Genomic DNA, 19,039 nt, shown 5'->3' with positions numbered 1-19,039 from the left:
TCAAGTTGCGGTAGGGGAGGTTTAGGTTGGATATTAGGAAAAATTTTTTTACTGAGAGGGTTGTCAGACATTGGAATAAGCTGCCCAGGGAAGTGGTTGAGTCACCATCCCTGGAGGTATTCAAAAAGCGAGTAGATGGGGTATTTCAGGACATGGTTTAGTGGGCATGGTTGATGGTTGGACTCGATGATCTAGAAGGTCTTTTCCAACCTAAATGATTCTATGATTCTATGGTTTAGTGGGCATGGTTGATGGTTGGACTCGATGATCTTGAAGGTCTTTTCCAACCTAAATGATTCTGTGATTTTTCCATACCAGCTCTTTGGATTCCCATTGTGAGCACTGATGAGCTATCAATGGCCCAATCTAAATCTAATCATGCATGTCTTCCGCTGAAGAGCAGAGGAAGAAATCCACATGCCAAGTAGAATAATCTGTGACACTGTCACCAACTTGCAAATTCATTTTCATTGGGGAGGGAGGAATTGGACTCTAAAATGGATGAGGTAAATCAAGCCTAACTCCTTACTAGCATTACAAAAATAATAAGACTCATTCACAACTACAACCCACAGAATTTGTGAATGCTGTATATAAAAACATGTATATATATAAACATACATAGAAGAGCCACTGTATTTCCTTGTAGCTCTCTGTGTTTTGAACAGATTAAGCTCATTAGAGCAGCCAGTCATCTTAGGCTTTTAAATCAGCTTGCTACACTTCAGATAACTGCTCTGAACTCCACTGGTGGTGGAAGGAAGGGAGAAGTTCTACAGTTAACCATTTGTATATAAAGTTTATGCAATGTCAGAAGAGCTCTGCTGAGTAACAGGACACCCAGATATCTCCCAATAGTTTCATTCCACTAGGAACACACAGAGGATTTCACTCCACTTTAATGGAAAATAAGCTGAAAAATGTTAATTTGTCCACACTGCCCTCACAAAATACCACCATGAATGAAAGGGGAAAATTATAAGCAATCTGCAACCAGGACACTTGCTGATTTCAACTGTGTGTCAAGAGTAAAAGGAAGGTACTCAAAAGAGTGAGACCAAAAAAAAAAAAAATATCTATGGCTTTGGGGGAAAAGGTGGCACAGAAGATACAAAAATGAATTCAAATATCATTTGCACTCATGAAGAGCTCAGATAGCAGACAAGCTGTCTGCATCACTAAAGTATGAAAAGAAAACTGGAAATAGAAACTAGAAATAGAAACTCTGTTAATGTTATTTTTATGTGTTAGGAGAACTCTCAGTAAACCAGAGGGACTTCCAAAGGTAATGGATAAGTGCAAACCTTGGTAACTTCGTCTCTAGAAGCCTGCAGAAAGTAAGACGACATAGCACTAAACCATGATTCAGCCTCCTAATGTAGCAACCACATTAGAACTAGAAGCAGCAGCAATAACGACATCAGCTCCTTTCTTCCCCACTTCCTGGGGACTGCTCGCAAAGAGGCAATATTGACAGACACGACCTAGAAGCATCACGAATTTCAGCCATTTTTGTAAAGCAAAGAACAAGCATGTTAAATAAACATACCCTACTAGCAGGATAAAGTCAGAACTTGGGCTCCCATTGTACAAAACATTGTTCACAGATGAGGACTGTCCAGTCCCCAGAGGATTTACAGGGTAAGCAAACAAAATCTGAAACCAAACAGGAGTAAATCTCAAACAGTTTGATTCTCAAGCAGCAGACTTCCCCTCCCCCCATCCAAATTTTATATGGAATGCTTCTAAATAATCACAGTACAAAACCCACAGACAATTAAATGAAGCTTTCACCTGCCATATTCCAGAAGCGTAGCATGAACCTTTGATTCCTCATCTAGCAGTTCTTCAGCTCCCTTCTGACGTTTATATTTTCTCTGGGGTTTGTAAACCTCCTGTAAGACAGTGACTGAATTCAGAGCTTGCAAAAGGCTTTGTTAAAATAAATGATGAATTGTTATATAGAGTGATATATATCACTGTTTGCTTTCCAACTCAATACACCTACCCAAATAAACATCCTTCACTTTCTCTTTTTGAATTACATGATAAAATCTTACTGAATTTACTTCTAAACAATTTGCTATAGGACCTGTCTTTCCAGAGTTTAAAAAAATTATACATGAGTATTTAACAACAAACATGATTTCTTCAACCATTTCCTCCATCACACATCAAACAGTCAACACCTATTAAAAAAGGCCCTATGATGTAGCCAATAATGCCAGTGTCTGGAAAATTTACCTCTTTGTGAGTTAATTCTATTTTTAATCTCTTTGTAGATAATTAAATGTAATTATCATCTACTCAGTGATCACAGGTTACAATGGAATTAAAGCAGATTTTATTGCAGTTTAAGGAACAAAAATATCTTAAGAAGTTTGGTACTAAAATCATTCGATCTCATGTGATCCTATAGCTGGACAACAGCCCATCAAATAAAGCAATGATTCACAAGTACTATTTTGTGCTGAGAGAGCTACTTCCAATTTAAAACCAAACGGAAACGAAAGGACAGAACTGCTATCCTGACTGTCATCACAGACACAACTGTTATAGCACATATTTATGGCCTAGACTAAAGTACCTTTTTTCTTCCTCCTTCAATATACATCAACTATGCCACTATAAAAGGCTATATAACAACATTAGAAAAATTATTCTGCCTCAAGCACAAACAAAACCAAACCAAACACTAAACAATATAAAAAAAAAAAAAAAAAAAGAGATCCTCAGCTTTCCCCAAATTAGAAATTGGAACCAAGGTAACATTTACTTTGACTGGAATTATTTTTGCTGTTTGTTTGGTGAAAGATTAGGGCACAGTAATACAACATTTCTGTTTCTGGAATAAAGATTTTGAAGTTAATTGAAGTCTAGTATTTAGTGCTATCCTGCTAGCAAGGATACTGGAAAAAAAACTTAACTAAAAACCTGTGATCTCAAAAGATATTTTTTTTTTTACTCCAATTGGTATTTTTTTAAAAATTGTCCCCCTCAAATAGATGACATTTTCTCTTCTCCCTTTTCTAAAATGAAATTCCAGCCCTTGTCACAGCAGAGAAAAGCTTCATCACCACCACCAAATAATCAGCATCAAAAAGGAACACCCCCCTCTCTTCTGGTCTGTTTTACATTCATGTATTTTAAAACCTTTGAGGGCCAGGCTCAGAATGCTTTGAACGAATACCTTACAAAAATAAAAGTTGAAATCAAAGCTTGGGCTTTCCATGCATACATTTAATTTCAGAAAATGCTATTTACATGGGACAAAAGATTCAATGCAAGAAGTTGCAAAGATTCTAAAAGAAAATAAAAAAGGAAGATGATTTTTTGCCTGATCCGACTTTTTGTACAACACAAACTATTATTTTCAACAAGCAATTCCTGCACCATATTGCTGAAATAGCTTTCAATCTTTTTCAAAGGCATGTAATCCCAAAGTAGAGATTTCAAACAAGTGAAAATAGACAGTATTCCTTGGCAAGTTTCTCCTGAATTTGTCAGTTACCCCTTCCAATTTCTACTTCATTTCTAATCTCAATTTCTGTCATCTTTTTTTCCAGCTATTAAATCTTGCTACGTTTTTGACTGTCACATGAAAAAGCTTTTTATGATCAAGAATCTCCCACAAAATGTACTTCCACACCTACAGAAAAGCAATGTAAGTCATAAAAGTAATTATAGCTTTTATGATGGCATTCTATATTATACCTGTGCTATATAAAGTGTAGGCATCATACCATAAACATTAGTCTTGGCATCAGATAATTGAGTAGTTGAATAAAACCACTGCAAGATAATCTCAATTCACTAGACAGTCACCTTTCAGCAGCAGTAGTTCTTATTCCAATAACCATTACTGATATTTAATATTCCCTTTACTAACCTTTAGGCTTGATCGTGACCATAAATCTCACTGTATTGTCCCCTTGAGAAGAGAAGGGTAGGTCCTTAGACCAGAGTTGTAATAATGAATTCAGACAACAGACTAATCTTTCACTCTTGCTGGCCCTATTTTAGGAAAGTGGGTTTCTCTTCCAATTCCAATGCATAATGATTTAAAGGTGACCTGCAAAAGAACCTTCAACTAATAGCCACCTTCTCCTTCTTCCAGTTCCTATGGTCAGATAGGAAAGCTTGTGCACCTTCTCCCCTGAAAATTCACTCTGTGTTCTTCTAGACTGCACTCATGCCTTGATGCCTTAAGAGATCTCATGAACTAATTTTCTATTGATAAGATCAGGTGCCAGCTGTAGAAGATACAATCCTGACAGAGCTCATATATTTAAAGAAGAGGTGTTTGTCTAAAGATACCCCGAGTAGTGATGAACAAATGTCAAAACTTTATCTACCTTGAAGATGCACCTAAAAACTAGAGATCGGTGATCCAGAGAAGACAGAATACACCTTTATCAACCATGCAGATAGATCCGAACTGGGGAAAGCAGCCAGCATGCTCAAAGGCAGGAGAGCTATTCAGACATACTTGGACAGGCTAGCTGAATGGTGCAAAATACTACCAAACTTTTAAGACCGTACCTTGTTAACCTTGCTTTCCTTTATCTGTTTCATTCTTGGACCCTGAATATGGAACTGTTCCCTTAGCTGCAGAAGTAGACACGTGCCCATCTGATTCCACGAGCACGACCTATGAATTTTAAAGTAACAGCCCTAATATACTGGGCAAGTGAAAACCAATTCACAGGCTTCAACCAGCAAAGAAACACCTGATCTGGCATACATGTACCTGCTTCATCTTTGCCATGTCATTCTCTTCAAGCTCAAAAAGTGATTTCAGAAAACATGCAGGTAGATACGTAAAGGAAACCCAAACAAGCACCATGGGACTTTGGACAAGCCACTTGAATGAACCTGACATTTAGTAGGTAACTGCACACTGAAAGTAGATTGCATTCCTTCTTTTCAGAGGAGTTCTCCAAAAAAATTGCATTAATTAAATAAACTTAAAACCCCAAAATTATTAGAACATAAAAACTAAGCCTTGAAACCACCTCTGTTCCTCAGCAATCAAAGGGATCCCTTCATCACTGTTAATCAAATATCTTATGTATTTTTTTAAATGACACTAAAAATTCTAGGTACTGATGTCTCGTAACAGAATTGTGATTACTTTATTTCTGTCTCTTCAGTGACAAGGTTGGTATCAGCCACTTGGATACAGAATCTTTAGTGCTATTTAAAGACAATGCCGGTAGAAAATGGACACACTTGAAACACATGGAAAATTAAGACAGTTATTCTGAGAATTGAAAATAAGTAGAAGCTCAATGAATTTCAAGGGCTACTTGATACAACACACATTTGGACTTTGCTTTCTTACACAGATTTGCATTCTCTCTCAATTTAAAGGGTTATACAGGTGCACAAACAAAACAATAATATTCATTTACAAGGGGAGCTAACTTGTAAAATGGAAAACAGATGTCACTGGAAAGACAAGTATTGCTGGTTGGAGTAAAAGACTCATGGTAAGTCTGCTAATAATTAAAAAAACCCAACGAAACCACGGGGAACAACAGTTAGACATTGTAATTGAAATTTTCAAAGCAAGAGTAATTATTCAAATAGATTAACAAGGGATTTGCTTTGGTCATCACCTGGAGACTTTCATAGCCATGTTTTTCTATAAACATACACTGTCATTCAACCACATATATTAGGCTCGGGTCCGTTATGCAAGCTATCATATAGCTCGTTATACTGGCACTTAAGAACTTTATCCATGGACAAAGAGTTTAGGGTGTCTGGCTAGAGCTGCCTGAAATAGCATTGATTTTCTCAGAAGAGTCAGGCTTCACCATGTATTCAAGGGCCTTGGAAGTGTCCCATTCAAAGTATACCCAGATTTCTCATCCCTTTTCAAATGCTGGCCTGTGAATTTATCAATCAAGATGGTCAAAAAAAGGTAGCGAACTGTTGGAGTCAGAAATGGTGACTTGACAGTCCCAAGCAAACAGGGAAATGAGAGAGAAAGCCAAGGACAGAAACTCAAGTTGCTAGCTAGGCATCTGAATTCAGGTATAAGACAGTGATACAGCCTGTGTATTCTGCATGTCACTCCTGGTAGCATTCACCAACAAGCTTTCAAAAAATATAAACAAACAGTTTATCCAAGAGCTAGAAAATGTGCATCTGAAGAGGGAGAACACAAGTGATACCACCTTTCCCAACCAACATTTGCTACTTGGAAGAAATTTCCGAAGTAGGGTTTGTATTTTCATTGCTAATTACAAGAAGTAAAAAAGACAAGTTCTGAAATGCAGACATTTAAATTGAGGAGAATGTAATTTTGATTAATTTCAAGATAAATAGTCCAACTGTTGATAGCTTCAAACAAAAACTTAAGTCTGCTGAGGGTTTAATAGCCTGTAAGCTACTTTGTGACTTTTGTTTGATAGCGTGGAACTCCACACTCTCTGTGCAGGCAGTTGATATAGTTTATCTACTCATACAGTGCACACCTAAAAGGTTTTCAATCTGATATGTTAGGATTTGAGAGCTGTTATAAGAATGAAGCTTGACATGTAACTTAATCAGGACCTTCTCATAAGAAAACCCAAGGACTGGCTGCATTAAACAGAATTCACAACCACCATTTCATTACTAAAACCACGTGCTTCTAACATACTTACAAAGATATCAGTAACAGTTTTGATAGCCTTCTCTTTTCTTTGCAAAAATTCATCATCCTGCAAGACATTAATGGAAGTGATTAAAAACAGCGGCAATGGAGATTAAATCTCAACCACTGTAATAAGTTTAGCAAAAAAGTTGTCAAATAGTTTCTAACTGGGCTGACCAATTCTTTGATGAAATGTTAGTCATTTCCTGTAACATAGGAAAGTATTTGCTTTTCTCATCAGATAGGTAGGTAGTTCTTTAAAACTGTATCCAGATCAGTAGTCTTTCTGCTCTCCGCTTATACAGTACCTGACACAAATGTAATCCCAGCCCACTATCGGGATCTCCAATCATTACTACACTATGAAGAAATTAAGTTGGGATGGGCTTAATGTGGAAAAGAGAAGTTTCCCCCTACTGTTATTTTAGTTTCTAAGCATTAAAAACAATCAAAAAAACCCAAACCAAGATCCAAACCACCCCAAGCTAATAAAATCCGGCCATCTTTCCCAACTCTAGGGACATCTACCTTTAATGCTGTTACTGAATTAGAGACAAAACTTGGGTTCTAGGTTTTAAATATGGAATTGCCTTGGGATATGCAAGAACAGAACGGATGGCTCTGTACTATAGGCACAAATCCAAGCTCGTTTGAGCCCTCCTCCTACATGAAGGAAACATCATATCATTACTGCAGAATAGGAAGAGGAAAGGATCACAACACTGTTCTAAGCATGTAACTTCAAAGTGGGCAGCGTCTGCCTGTTATCAGAAGGAGAAGGGATGTGATCAAGGTATCTCAAACAGTGCAAAATTACCACTACACTTCTTGATAAGACTGCATCTCTCACTCCTCTGGCAATCATATTTTACAGACACAAATGTACTTCCTTTTAACCCAAACCTGTCCCCCTCTCTTTTTCCAAGTTCAGTTTTTGAATGAAGTTTTTTAGGAATCTAGTTTTCAAGAACAAATTTTGGAGTTTGGATACAGGAAGCAAGAGCTGACTTAGAGCACTCTAAAACAAAACCCAAGTTATAGAGCATTAACAGCATATAAATCCTCATTTAGCTAGATCAGCTTCTCCACAGTACACCAGTTGTTTCAAACACATTTCGGCCAGTGTAGCTCCAGTCACATGGTTAGCCAGCATACACTGCACAGAGCTCTACATCCACTCCAGAAGCAAGCTACCTGGCAAGACAGGCTGACAGAGAAGTACCAAATATTGCAGAAAAACTAAGGCAACTATTAAGCAAAAGTTAAAGCAGTATCTATGAACTCTCTGTCATAATAATGTTTTAATTTTTTTCCATTTGTACATGGATTCCTCTAGGACCAAATAACAAAATGATAGCAAATGCAACTCTGGTATATTGTGCTGATTTCAGAGTTGTGAAGCTGGTACCACACCTGAGCATTTGACATATTGTAATAGAAAAAAGAACTGGCTTGATCTTACCTCTGGTAGTCTGTGAGTTTTTTGAAACTGTGATATAGAGTAAGAACGGATATAGTCTCCCATTTCTTCCCTTGTTTCTATTGCACGTTTCACCAGCCACTGGAAAAAAAGAAAAAAAAAGTTTCTATCAGTGGAAAGGGGAAGAATAACAGCAGCAAACACCTAACTACTGTATAATTATTTTTAATACATGATAAAAGCTAAAAACACATTTTAAGCACACAAACAAGAACATTTATTAGTAAACATGGTAACTTAGAGACCTACTCCTAACAAAATGATTCAGCATTAGCTATTTTATAAACTTCATATTTCCTTCTCTTCTATATACTAAAAAGCTCAATAGAGCAATCAGATAATGCGTAAGCTAAGAAACCACATGGCTTTTCTTATAATCAAAATTTTACATATAAAAACCTAAATATTCTTCATCCTGTTGAACTATATTGAACCATATAAACCTCAATGAGCCAAACTGTTCATACTACAGTGGGATTCAATAGTCCAAAGAAGATCAAACTGCCTTCCCTTATAAGGTCCTTGGAGCAGAGCCTGTTATCCCAAAAAACCACTTTTCTGAATGTTATTTGTAAATAGTGTATTGCAAAATTAGTTATTTAGTTGCATGATTTCCCCTTTATTTAGCTTGCACTGTAACTTCTCATATACTGAATTGCTTTTACATTCTAATTAATTTCTTATAGTAAGTATGGAAAGAAAATGTTATTGCAAATTTCAACTATTAGAAATTCTTAATTGACAAATTCATTTATAAGCAAAAACATATGAAATCTTAATAAGCAAAGTTCACTGAATTTTGCCAAATGGATTTCTGTTATCCAAATATTTGTACCTTCAATAAAATCATTCCAAAAAGGAAAACAAAGAGCATCTGTGGAACAGCAATGGATGTGGGCCACTTTAAACATTATTCTTTTAGCTTGCATCTTTAAGGGAGAAGAAGAAAAAAAAAAACCACTCCCCCAAAAAACCCTAAATTGCCCTCCCAAAAATCTGAGTTGCATAAACCCTACATCCTAGCAGAGGAAATCTACTACTGAAGCTAAAAATGTTTTAACAAAGTACATTTCACCACACTAAGTAGTTATATGAGCTACATTATTCATTGTTATTACTTGCTAAACATAAATAACATTGTTATCAAAATACAGAACACATAATATAAAAAAACGCACAGCAGTAGTTCACGAAACAAAGGAATGTTAATTTTCTGGCTTTTTGTTTTCATCTATACCGTGGAATAGCCAGCACATCTTAACTCACCAGACCAAGAGCTCAGCTGCACCAACCTGCACAACATACATCCTAGTCTACGTTCAAAAACCTCAAAACTCTACTGTACTGTAAAAGCTATCAATGTTATCCTTCTACTGAGCAGGCCATACTGAATAAATAATAAATCCCTCAGTTCTAGGAAGCATTGGATTTACAGCACGTATACAAAAATGTGATTATACACTGCATGCATACAGGTTCATCCCTCTCTACTCCAAAGAAGCCCTTGGGAGCATACTTTAAAACAAACGGATAGTCCAGGTGGCTTTTATACAGCCTGTGGGCTATGGTATGGTCATCCTTCTCCAAAGCAAGCTTGAATGGTTCACAGCAACCATCTCTATCAGTCTGAGTGGGAGGAGGCGGGCTGGAGCTCTGCTGGAATCTGAAGCAATTAGAAGTTGAACAGAAAACGTTCTGGGCTCTCAATGCCAGGACCCAACACTGAACCCGTCTTGTATCATTTGTCCATTACACTGACAGAAGACACCACTTGGAACACGACCTCATCTCATTAATCTTGGCTGTACCCCAGGTAGAAGCCATTACAACTAGTTTATATGCATTTCTATCAAAATTTCCTACTACAGATCCCTTACTGTGTTCAAAAACTACAGCTCCATTGTGAAAAGACATATCGTCAAGCCCATGAAGTGTTCCAAGAAGAACCACATTCCCATATAAGAAAAAAAGACTTCTCCTGACATTTATAAGACCACACAAAAAGCCATAAAAGATTGAAGTACATTTTAAATAATGTTGGAGAAGATAAATCTTGTGGGCTGTCAACAGCCTGTGCAGGAGGTCACATAAGAGATCAGATCAATCTTGGGTTCCAAGTTTGAACTAGCAACTGTTTTCTGTGCTGTAACTATGAACCCCTGGAAAGTGAGGGGAAGATGATGACAACAAGAGAGATAAAAAAAGGCAGACTATTAATTACAAAGCACATCTCAACACAAGATTGTGTACATACTTTCCTGTGAACATAAGCAGACTTTACTAGGAAGAACAGCACAATTTCTGCCTACTGGAATCTTTTTTTAGTCTTTTTTTTTTTTTTTTTAAAGTTCTGCTACAGTTTATGGCAGTGAGCCAGCTCAATCTAATTTCTTCCTGTAGGGAAGGATTCATCTTAATTCCTCCCATCAAGTTCACCAGACTAGCCTGCACAGCGCAAGAGCTATTGGGAGACAATGCCAGGCGGAGGAAAGAGCTTCTGTATTATTTAGGGACTGATTTGAGATTTACAGATAGCAAGTGAAATCTGGAATTTAACAAGGCATTGAGTAAAGTGTCATTATCAAATACATAACTCCTACATGCCATGGTGTGGGCAGCCTGTTATGACTCTTGCACGGTCTTTTTCAGAACATAGTATACTGGTGACACCAATACAAGTTTTCTTGAAAGCCTATCTTGGTTGGGATGAAATGAGGAACCAACAGTAGTATATGGAGAAGGCAGAACTTCACAGGGACCTGACAGAAAGCCACAATTTCTAAAAAAGATCCTCTACATACAAAAAACTAAGCTTATGAAGAAAGACTTCTTCACCAAGTATGGATTAGATATACCACCTACTGGCCAGCTGATAATACTGAGAATTACTACTCTCAGAGAATCTAGAAGCCAATTTCCTCCCTGCTTAGAATTAATGTTTCTCCTTTCCAGAGGTAACACCCCAAATCAGGATTTTGGATAAAGCAGGTCAGAGAAAAGAATACCTAGTGCTATAGTTTTTACAGCAGTGTTCTCACTTCAGGAGAGGAATTATTTTTCCTGTGAGAGAAGTCTTATATTTGATAAATGTAACCATTCATTATCATCATCATCATTATCATCAAATGACCAGGGAAAGAAATTAACCTGCGTTGGGATTTTTTTTTTTTTTTGGTAGGAAAATAAAAGTTTAGAAGTAAAAACTCACATTAACAAGACACAAACTTTCCACCTTAGGCAGCATCAGCACAGCTTGAAAGCTGTATAACAGTAGCACATAGCACATAACTTTTTGTGGGGAGTGCAGTTAAGTGTGGTTTTCCTCAGGAGCCTCCTACTAGAAGATAACTAGAACGAGACAACAGGAAGTCTTCCCTACTTCTTACAAACTGGAATTTAGATTAAACTCTTACTTGCTAAATTCTTTCACAGGCAGGAGGTAAGGAGATATTTAACAAAAAAGAAGCTTGCTTAACGCTCTTCATTTTCCCTATTTATCAAAGATACATTTCTGTGTGCAGATGAAAGTAAAATCAAAAAATGATAACAACATACCAAGGATTCTCAAGATACCACACGTAACTGGAACACATCACATGTTAGCTTAAAGCTTAATAAAATGGAGAACTACAAGCACACACATGGTCAGTTAGTAGTGCTCAACAAATACACAGTAATAGGATCACACGTCAGAGCAATTTATTCTTCCACGCATACAGTTTTTAAGTGATACAAATGAAGGATGAATTATGCTTGAAGAAACAACCCCAACTGGCTTTTGCCTTACTCGTATCCTTTTGATTGAATGATTACCTGCATAACTTACTCCATAATCTTAAACACAGACTGTAAGATATTTGTTCTATTTCCTAGTCCGGCAAAGTAGACTATCAGATTCCAAAACAAGCTTAAAGTTTAGTTTCTTCAAGCAGATGTTCCACAAAAGGCAGAATCTGACTCCATTTCAAAGAACGTAAAGAGTTTGGTTTGTGTTTTTCTTATATGTGGGTCAAACAATACTTAAGAATTCTATCATCCATAACGTCACCCAGTTCTTTAAAAACATTAAACTACTACTCTGTGATTATTCATTCCAAAGTTAAATAAAGAGCCAAACAATAATATAGATCTTTGTTAAAATTTTTATGCAAGTTTTATGGTCTTTTTCAGCAAAGTATTGATACGTCACAAAATTATTACCTGTACAACAGGAAATATATGAATGAAATCCAGTCCCTGGATCTGATGTGGTTCCAAACGATGAGGACACTTCATTTTTGGTAACACTGACACAATTTTTTCAGTTAAGGCACTATTATAAAACAACAAAAACACACATGTATATATGCTACAATTTTCTTTTGTAAATCACAAATTTTTGCAAACAGTTAGCAGTTAAAAGGTTCCCTCTAGTGGCTTCCATTGTATACAGCTGTGAAAAGCAATCAACCTTTCATTTACAAAATAGCTTTTACATTGTACTATATATATTATTAGCTTGTAAAGAGGTGATTAAACCCCTCTTAGAGCCTCCTAGCTTGTGATTTCATTTATAGTATGACACACAAAATTTTAAGATCTGCATCTCTGGTCAGATGAAATGCCCATGTAAGATATATCCACAAATACCTTTGTATACATATGTTATAATATATGCACACATGAAGAAACACTAGCTTTAAGAACAGTTACAGTAAGTAAAAGACATGCACTCAGAGGAAGTCCAGAATCAAACACAAGAACTTAAAAATTTCTTTAGCAGAACTCCCAAAATAGATCTTGACATTACTACTGAAACTGTCTGAGTTTAAATATGTATTACACCTAAAAGCTAAATACACGGTATACTTCACATGGTTTTGAAGTGAGTAAAACTGAATTTGCTGGCAACCATCTCATTCTACAGCTCAGGTAAGAGCTGGTGAAGTGAAAGGATTACCCTAACACAAGCGATTCATCTACAAGAACATCACCCTGCTTCTACTGAGTCCTGTATTTTAGGGCAAGGTATTTTTTTTTGCTGCCAGCACAGCACATTTTTAAAGCACATGTCAGCACTGAGGATGAACACTATACTGGGAAAACTAAAACTATTTTTCCATGAAGGAAAAATTTAACTGGTCCAGTACTGACCTCAGTGATATTCAGTACTGCCCAAATGGACAACTGATTTTCTGGAAGAACAAAAGGGGAACGAGAGATATGAGACAGAGACCAAAGTGTGGGAACAGAGCCTGAAAACTTGTATTTCTTAACAGAAGTGAAAACTTTGACATAATTCTTGTAAGACAATTTCCACTATGGCACTATACTAATATTCAACAAGAAAATAGCAGCACCTCTCAGCACAATCAAAGCAAATGCAATGAAAAAAAAAAAAAAGATATGTTTATTTCAACCCAGCAATTAAATAACAGGACACCATCAAAATGTCTTCAGAATAATAGTAAGAAAACACAACTTAACTTTTCCTTATCTTGAGAGCATCACAGAAGCACTGAGCCACTACCAATATAAACATTACATGGACATCAAAACAGCCTATGCTTGTGTGACTCTGAACACTTTAGATTTACAAATAAATCATTGTTGCTGTTTTGGGAGAGGAGCCTGGGTTTTGTTTTGCCAGTTTTGCATCCAGTCAGCTGGAAAGATAACAGAACATTTTCAGAACAACTTAACTATTTCCTATCCTTAAGGATAACAAAGATGGCAATTATAAAAACTACCACCACCATCTTCATTCCTAGTCTCTGCTTAATTCTGTACACTTAACAATGCTTTATATAGTTATCTGTGATGATTAGAGTGTCTTCAAATTTAATGGCAATAACCACAAATCTTTACTTTCACATGTGTTCCGTTCTTGCCAATGCTAAATGACTTTCAAGAAAACAACATAGGAAGAGATTCTTTTCAACAACATTGAGCAAACAAGTCTCTTCATGCAACTGTAACTTGACAGGCTATTCTTACTTCCTGCACATTTTAATTATGGCTCTTTTATCACAGAAATGCATAAGGCAATAATGTAGTTTTGAATGTATTCCCTTCCTCAGCATAAACAATTTTTACAACCTCTCTAATACAGGAATTAACTGGCTTATGAGTAAATTGCATGCATAAGAAATGAATCAAACCCAAATGGTCTCATTGGGTCACTATCAGGAAGGAACTCCTCCTCCTCAGTATGGGGCACGTAACTGTTTTGGCAACAGTGCCATGCTTTAAATTCTGTTGGCCGATTCCTACAATTCCAACCCAGAACCATAAAGGAGAACCAGAAGTTATTTACACAACAAAACTGCAGACAGAGAACCCAAGGAAGGTCTTCTAATGTTACACTCCACTTTCCAGCAGCATGGTCTCCCTCTGCCCTTTGTTTTGGCCTCTACATCATCCCCTTGTGCCAGCACAAGCATCTGTACAGCTGCATAGAGAACTGGATCGAGAAACTGATTCATTTTAAAACTATTTTCCTCTTTTTTTTTTTTGTAGGTTTTAATCTGGATCAGTTCCCAATCCAGTTCAATGTAGAGCCACATAAATGTTTTCACTGCTTAGTAAGGGTTTAAGAACATGGCAGCCCAGGGGGAAATAGCACCACCTTTTTTGGAGTAAGCTTGTTTTTGGTTTTAGAGTTTGAGGAACTACAGTGTGAGAAACCCAGAAAACAGTACGATATTTTGCAAATGAGTGGTCTTGAAAAGCAGGAAACTTGGACTAAGAGACAAGTAGATATCAGGTAACTTCCCCCCCACCTGCCGCTTCTTTTCCAAGAAGAAAGAAAAAATACCACATTTGCCATTTAATCAACTTACATTTTTTGACCAATAGTAGAGTTTTCCTGAAACAATAAATCAACATCGATATCAAAGCTGCAAGTAGTGATACACCACGTCATGCCGCCCACCACCTAGCAAAGGAGCAACAGCATGGTTAGTTCCATTTTAATTTGAAGAGGTAAAACCAAATACATCTTAAAGGCTTTATTTATTTTAGAAACTACAGGTTAGTATTTTCTCCATCCTCAATATTCTTATACAGAGACTGAAATGCATATAAATAGCACACATATATCAACTTCTACATATAATACACATATACAAGACGACAGAAAAAAACCCAGCAGTTAGTGACATTCTAAGTTTCTCTCTTATCTTTATATATTAGTTTTGAAACAGCTCTCAGATTAAAAACAAAAAATAGATATAACACGACAGTACGTTAAATGTCACTATCTTTAAAAAGTGACCATATCAAAATTTTATCAAGGATCATAATTTCTGTATTCATACATTTACCTTTATATATACCTTGCTACTAGTATTCTTCAGCTGCTGACATATACAACACCAAGTGCTGTATCAACATAGTAATGGAAATCCCCAGCTCTGCAGAAATCTCTATTTTGGGCCCTATTCCTACAGATACTTAGGCATATTTAAACTCCTGAGCCTTTTCATCAACTTTACATAAATTACATAAATATTTAAAGACAACCTTGCATAAACATACGCAAGGTAACCTAAATGTATGCAAAGGCAAAGAACAGAAAAAGGGATTAAAATGTGGAATAATTTACCAACGTCACACAGCAAATTAGGGTGTTCTATACAAGGTTTTCTAACACATTACCCCTCTCATATTCCCCTCAGAAACAGTTAACGAGTATCCCTTTTTATACCAGCAGCTAGATCATCTTCAATACCAATGCTCATTTCTTTAAAGGTTGGGCATTGTCATGAAATAGTAACTTTGCAATTGTATTTAGGCAAGTATAAACCTGATGCGTCCATTTCTACACATAAACGCAACAATATTACATCCTAAGGCGGTCTCCTTGAAACTCCTTTGTGTCTGTATGCCCAGCCTCCTGAGCAGCTAAGGTCAGTAACACCAAGTAGTTTGAAGAAACTAAAATTGCATTGCAAAGTAAGGCTGTGCTATGATCAAAGAAACAGCAGAAAACAGAAGAGTCCATTTCAAGGCTGCTGTAGTTCTGTGTTTTCAAACCTTGGTTCAGGGATTTCTCAGAGTCAGCACTAAAACAATTCAGAAGTCTCTTTTCAACCTGAACTTTGCTCGCTGTCAGTATCACATACTTCCTGTCTAGGACAATGAAAAGTTAACATACATTACATTCTAAAGATATGTAAAAAACAACTCCAAAATAATCTCACTAGGCTAACTGTTCCATTCTTACAGAGCCTCTCAAGACAAATACTTCCTCATTAATGAATACGTCTTTTAAAATTACCATACTATCTCAAAGTGTCAAGTCTTTCTAGCTATTCTAAGTGCAGTTGAGAGAAGGACAAAATTCCCCATATATGACTAACTTTGGCCATAACACCCACAAAAAGCACACAAGCAATCACCTGGCATCCAACTGCCTCCTTTAAAACAGGCCTTGCTGCACAAAATAGTTTTTCAAGACTGAGGAGGTCCTATCTGTCTGTAACTGGGTCATTTGCATAATTATTTATATAGGAAAGCATCATGTGTTGCAAGTGTCTTTTTTTTTTTCAAGTCACCTAATCTGCTAAACTAACTAGCAAAAAATATGTAATCCTCATATACTTAAAAAAGGTTTTTAAAAACATTGCATTGCTCTCACCTTGTCAAAGGGTGATAACCCTTTGATTCTTGCTCGAAAATACCCAGCAGCCACCAACAGTTCCAAAATTTCAGTCAACTTGATGTTTTGTTCCTCATCTTCTCTTGTTTCTACCTGACAAATGAACAACGCAACACTAATTCAGCGTTTCTCTTCCATTCTTCAAATGAACATATTCCAAACTTCATCTTAACATAGACCACATTATCAGGGAAAACCATGACTTCCAGTACCAACATGGTAGTTAATTTGAAAGACATTAAAGAAATAGGTAATACATTTCTACATGGATTTAACATCACATTTTTTTCCACCCAGTTAAATACTTTAATCTGCTTTTGCTGTTCAAACTCCTGGTCCACTGCTTGCCTCTAGCTAGACAGATTGCTCCTATTGCCATAAGACAGTTAATTTCTTCTCCATTTTGCACATTTCTTTCAATTTCAGGGTTCACAAAATCGTACACCTCAATTCAACGCTTCTATAATCTTTTTACAAAAACAGGAGAAGAAATTCACATGGAATTCCACTTTTTGGGTAACGCAATTTTAAGCAAAGTACGGCAGTAACAAAAAATTAACTCTGACGGGCAGCCCGGATAGTTTCAGTGCTCCAAAGCCTTATCAGCACAGCAACCTCGTAGGAGTGCTCCTGTCCCCGCGTTACAGGGCGAAACCCCACAGCTCCAAGAATATACACGATTTACTAGAGGCACCTCGTACCTAGGCCGGACAGGCAGCTAACAGGGCTTTAGGTCTCCCCCTCAGGGGCCGCAGGGACCCACCTACACACCCTCCCCACCTCCCTTCCCCAAAACCTCTTCCACAGCCTCCTCCTCTCCTCTCCCTCCCACGGAAACCTGAAAAGCCTCGCAAGCGGAGGGGACGGGGAAACGCCGCGGTGCCCAGAAGGTGACCTACACGGGCGCTGCCTGCAGCCCCACAGGGCCTCCCCCCGGCAGCGGGGCGCAGAGGGGCCCGGCTCCCCACGCCCCGAGGGACCCCACGCCCCGAGGGACCCCACCCCACGGGGCCGTGGGCCGCAGGCGGGGGAGGGCCGGTGGGGCCGAGCCCCCTCAACAGCGGCGAGCCCCCGGGCTCCCGGCACAGCCCCAGGGCGGCGGCGAGGGCCGGTCAGCGCCCCAGCCCGCGGGGAGGCGAGGAGGGGAAGGAGCAGGCAGGGAGCCGGGGGAACAGCGGGGCGGCCGCGCCTCGCCAACGCCGCTCTGCCCGGAGTGAGGGGGGGGGGGGGGCGAGAGAGACGCCGCTCCGGTACCTCCTGGGGGGGGGGCTGGTGCTCCTGTCCCCTGGGGACGACCATCGCCCTCCGTCTCCGGCAGCCTGCGCCCAGCCGCTCAGCCTGTCACGTCCGCTCCCCGCCGCCGCAACGCCCGGGCAAAGGGATGTTCCCAGCCGGCGGCTGCCGGGTTCCCCCGCCCCCGCTCAATGGTTCGCCCGCACCCTCCTTGCGTACAAGCGCATCCGGGCCGTGCCATTCACGGCCAAAGGGGTGCGGGGGAAGGAGGGCGGGGGCTGCGCGGCTCCCCGGCGGCTCATGTGACTGACTGCACGGAGCGCAACCGCCGGAGCGCCGTCCCGCCCCCGCCCGCCAGTCGCTCGCTCACTCAGTCAGTCAGTCCGTGCCCGCGGGCGGCGCCCCTGCGGCCCCCCCCGGGTGCCCCCGTGCCCACGGCCGCGCCCCGCCGGCGTCCCCTCAGGGCCCGTCCCCTCAGGGGCCGTCTCCTCCCTGCCCGCGCCCACTGGAGCCGAGCACTTCCCCTCTGTTTCACTGGCCTTTGCCCTTCTCTTTTTTTTTTTTTTTCCTTTTTTTTCCTTCTGCGAGGGGACCTGAGGCCTCTCGCCAGCATGGAGGACAAGTTATTGGGCGCCCCATGACCCGAGAGATGCCTCACGGCCTCTGGTGCCCCACAGGGCACTGACCCTCCTCATGAGCAGCTGGGTCTCCTTGGGTGACCGAACAGCTGAGGGGGATTTAACCGTATTTTTTCTGTCCCTCACGCAGGTCCCACGCTCAGGAGCCTTTGTGTTGGGAGGGTGGGAGTCTGTTTGCCGGCAGGGACTGAGTGTGCTGGAGCCTGGCCTCCCATCCCACGTTGGGCAGCACCGGGCAGGCCCTGTGGTGCGATGGGTGTCCGTTGGCAGGGCCAGGGGCTGGAAAGCTGCGCCCGGGCAGGTTGGTCGCTAACGCCCTGCTCCGGCTCCGCCACGCTTTGGACTCATGAATAAAATTACACCAGTGCACAAGGATTTACTGGGTGATAACAGCCTGGTAG

The 19,039-nt window shown here is 39.5% G+C and overlaps 1 protein-coding gene across 2 annotated transcripts in view; it reads right to left on the bottom strand.

The window, feature by feature from the left end:
- CCDC93 (CCC complex scaffolding subunit CCDC93) overlaps positions 1-18,599 on the bottom strand; it is a 54,938-nt gene extending 36,339 nt beyond the window's left edge. The window contains exons 1-7 of one of the 2 annotated variants that reach the window (XM_075028876.1): positions 18,022-18,599; positions 16,747-16,860; positions 14,948-15,042; positions 12,327-12,438; positions 8,109-8,207; positions 6,657-6,713; positions 1,795-1,895 (exon numbers count right to left, since the gene is read on the bottom strand). In XM_075028876.1, coding sequence (XP_074884977.1) covers positions 1,795-1,895; positions 6,657-6,713; positions 8,109-8,207; positions 12,327-12,438; positions 14,948-15,042; positions 16,747-16,860; positions 18,022-18,066 — 623 coding nt within the window. In that variant the 5' untranslated portion in view covers positions 18,067-18,599. The remainder of the gene's footprint in view (positions 1-1,794; positions 1,896-6,656; positions 6,714-8,108; positions 8,208-12,326; positions 12,439-14,947; positions 15,043-16,746; positions 16,861-18,021) is intronic. The other variant, XM_075028875.1, reaches the window with a different exon arrangement.
- Between the last annotated feature and the right edge of the window lie 440 nt (positions 18,600-19,039).

The sequence above is a fragment of the Buteo buteo genome, chromosome 5 (genome assembly GCF_964188355.1).
Source record: "Buteo buteo chromosome 5, bButBut1.hap1.1, whole genome shotgun sequence".
In the NCBI taxonomy this organism is placed as follows: Eukaryota; Metazoa; Chordata; class Aves; order Accipitriformes; family Accipitridae; genus Buteo; species Buteo buteo.
The sequence above is the reverse complement of the archived record's forward strand: the minus strand, read 5'-3'. Positions and strand labels throughout refer to the sequence as shown.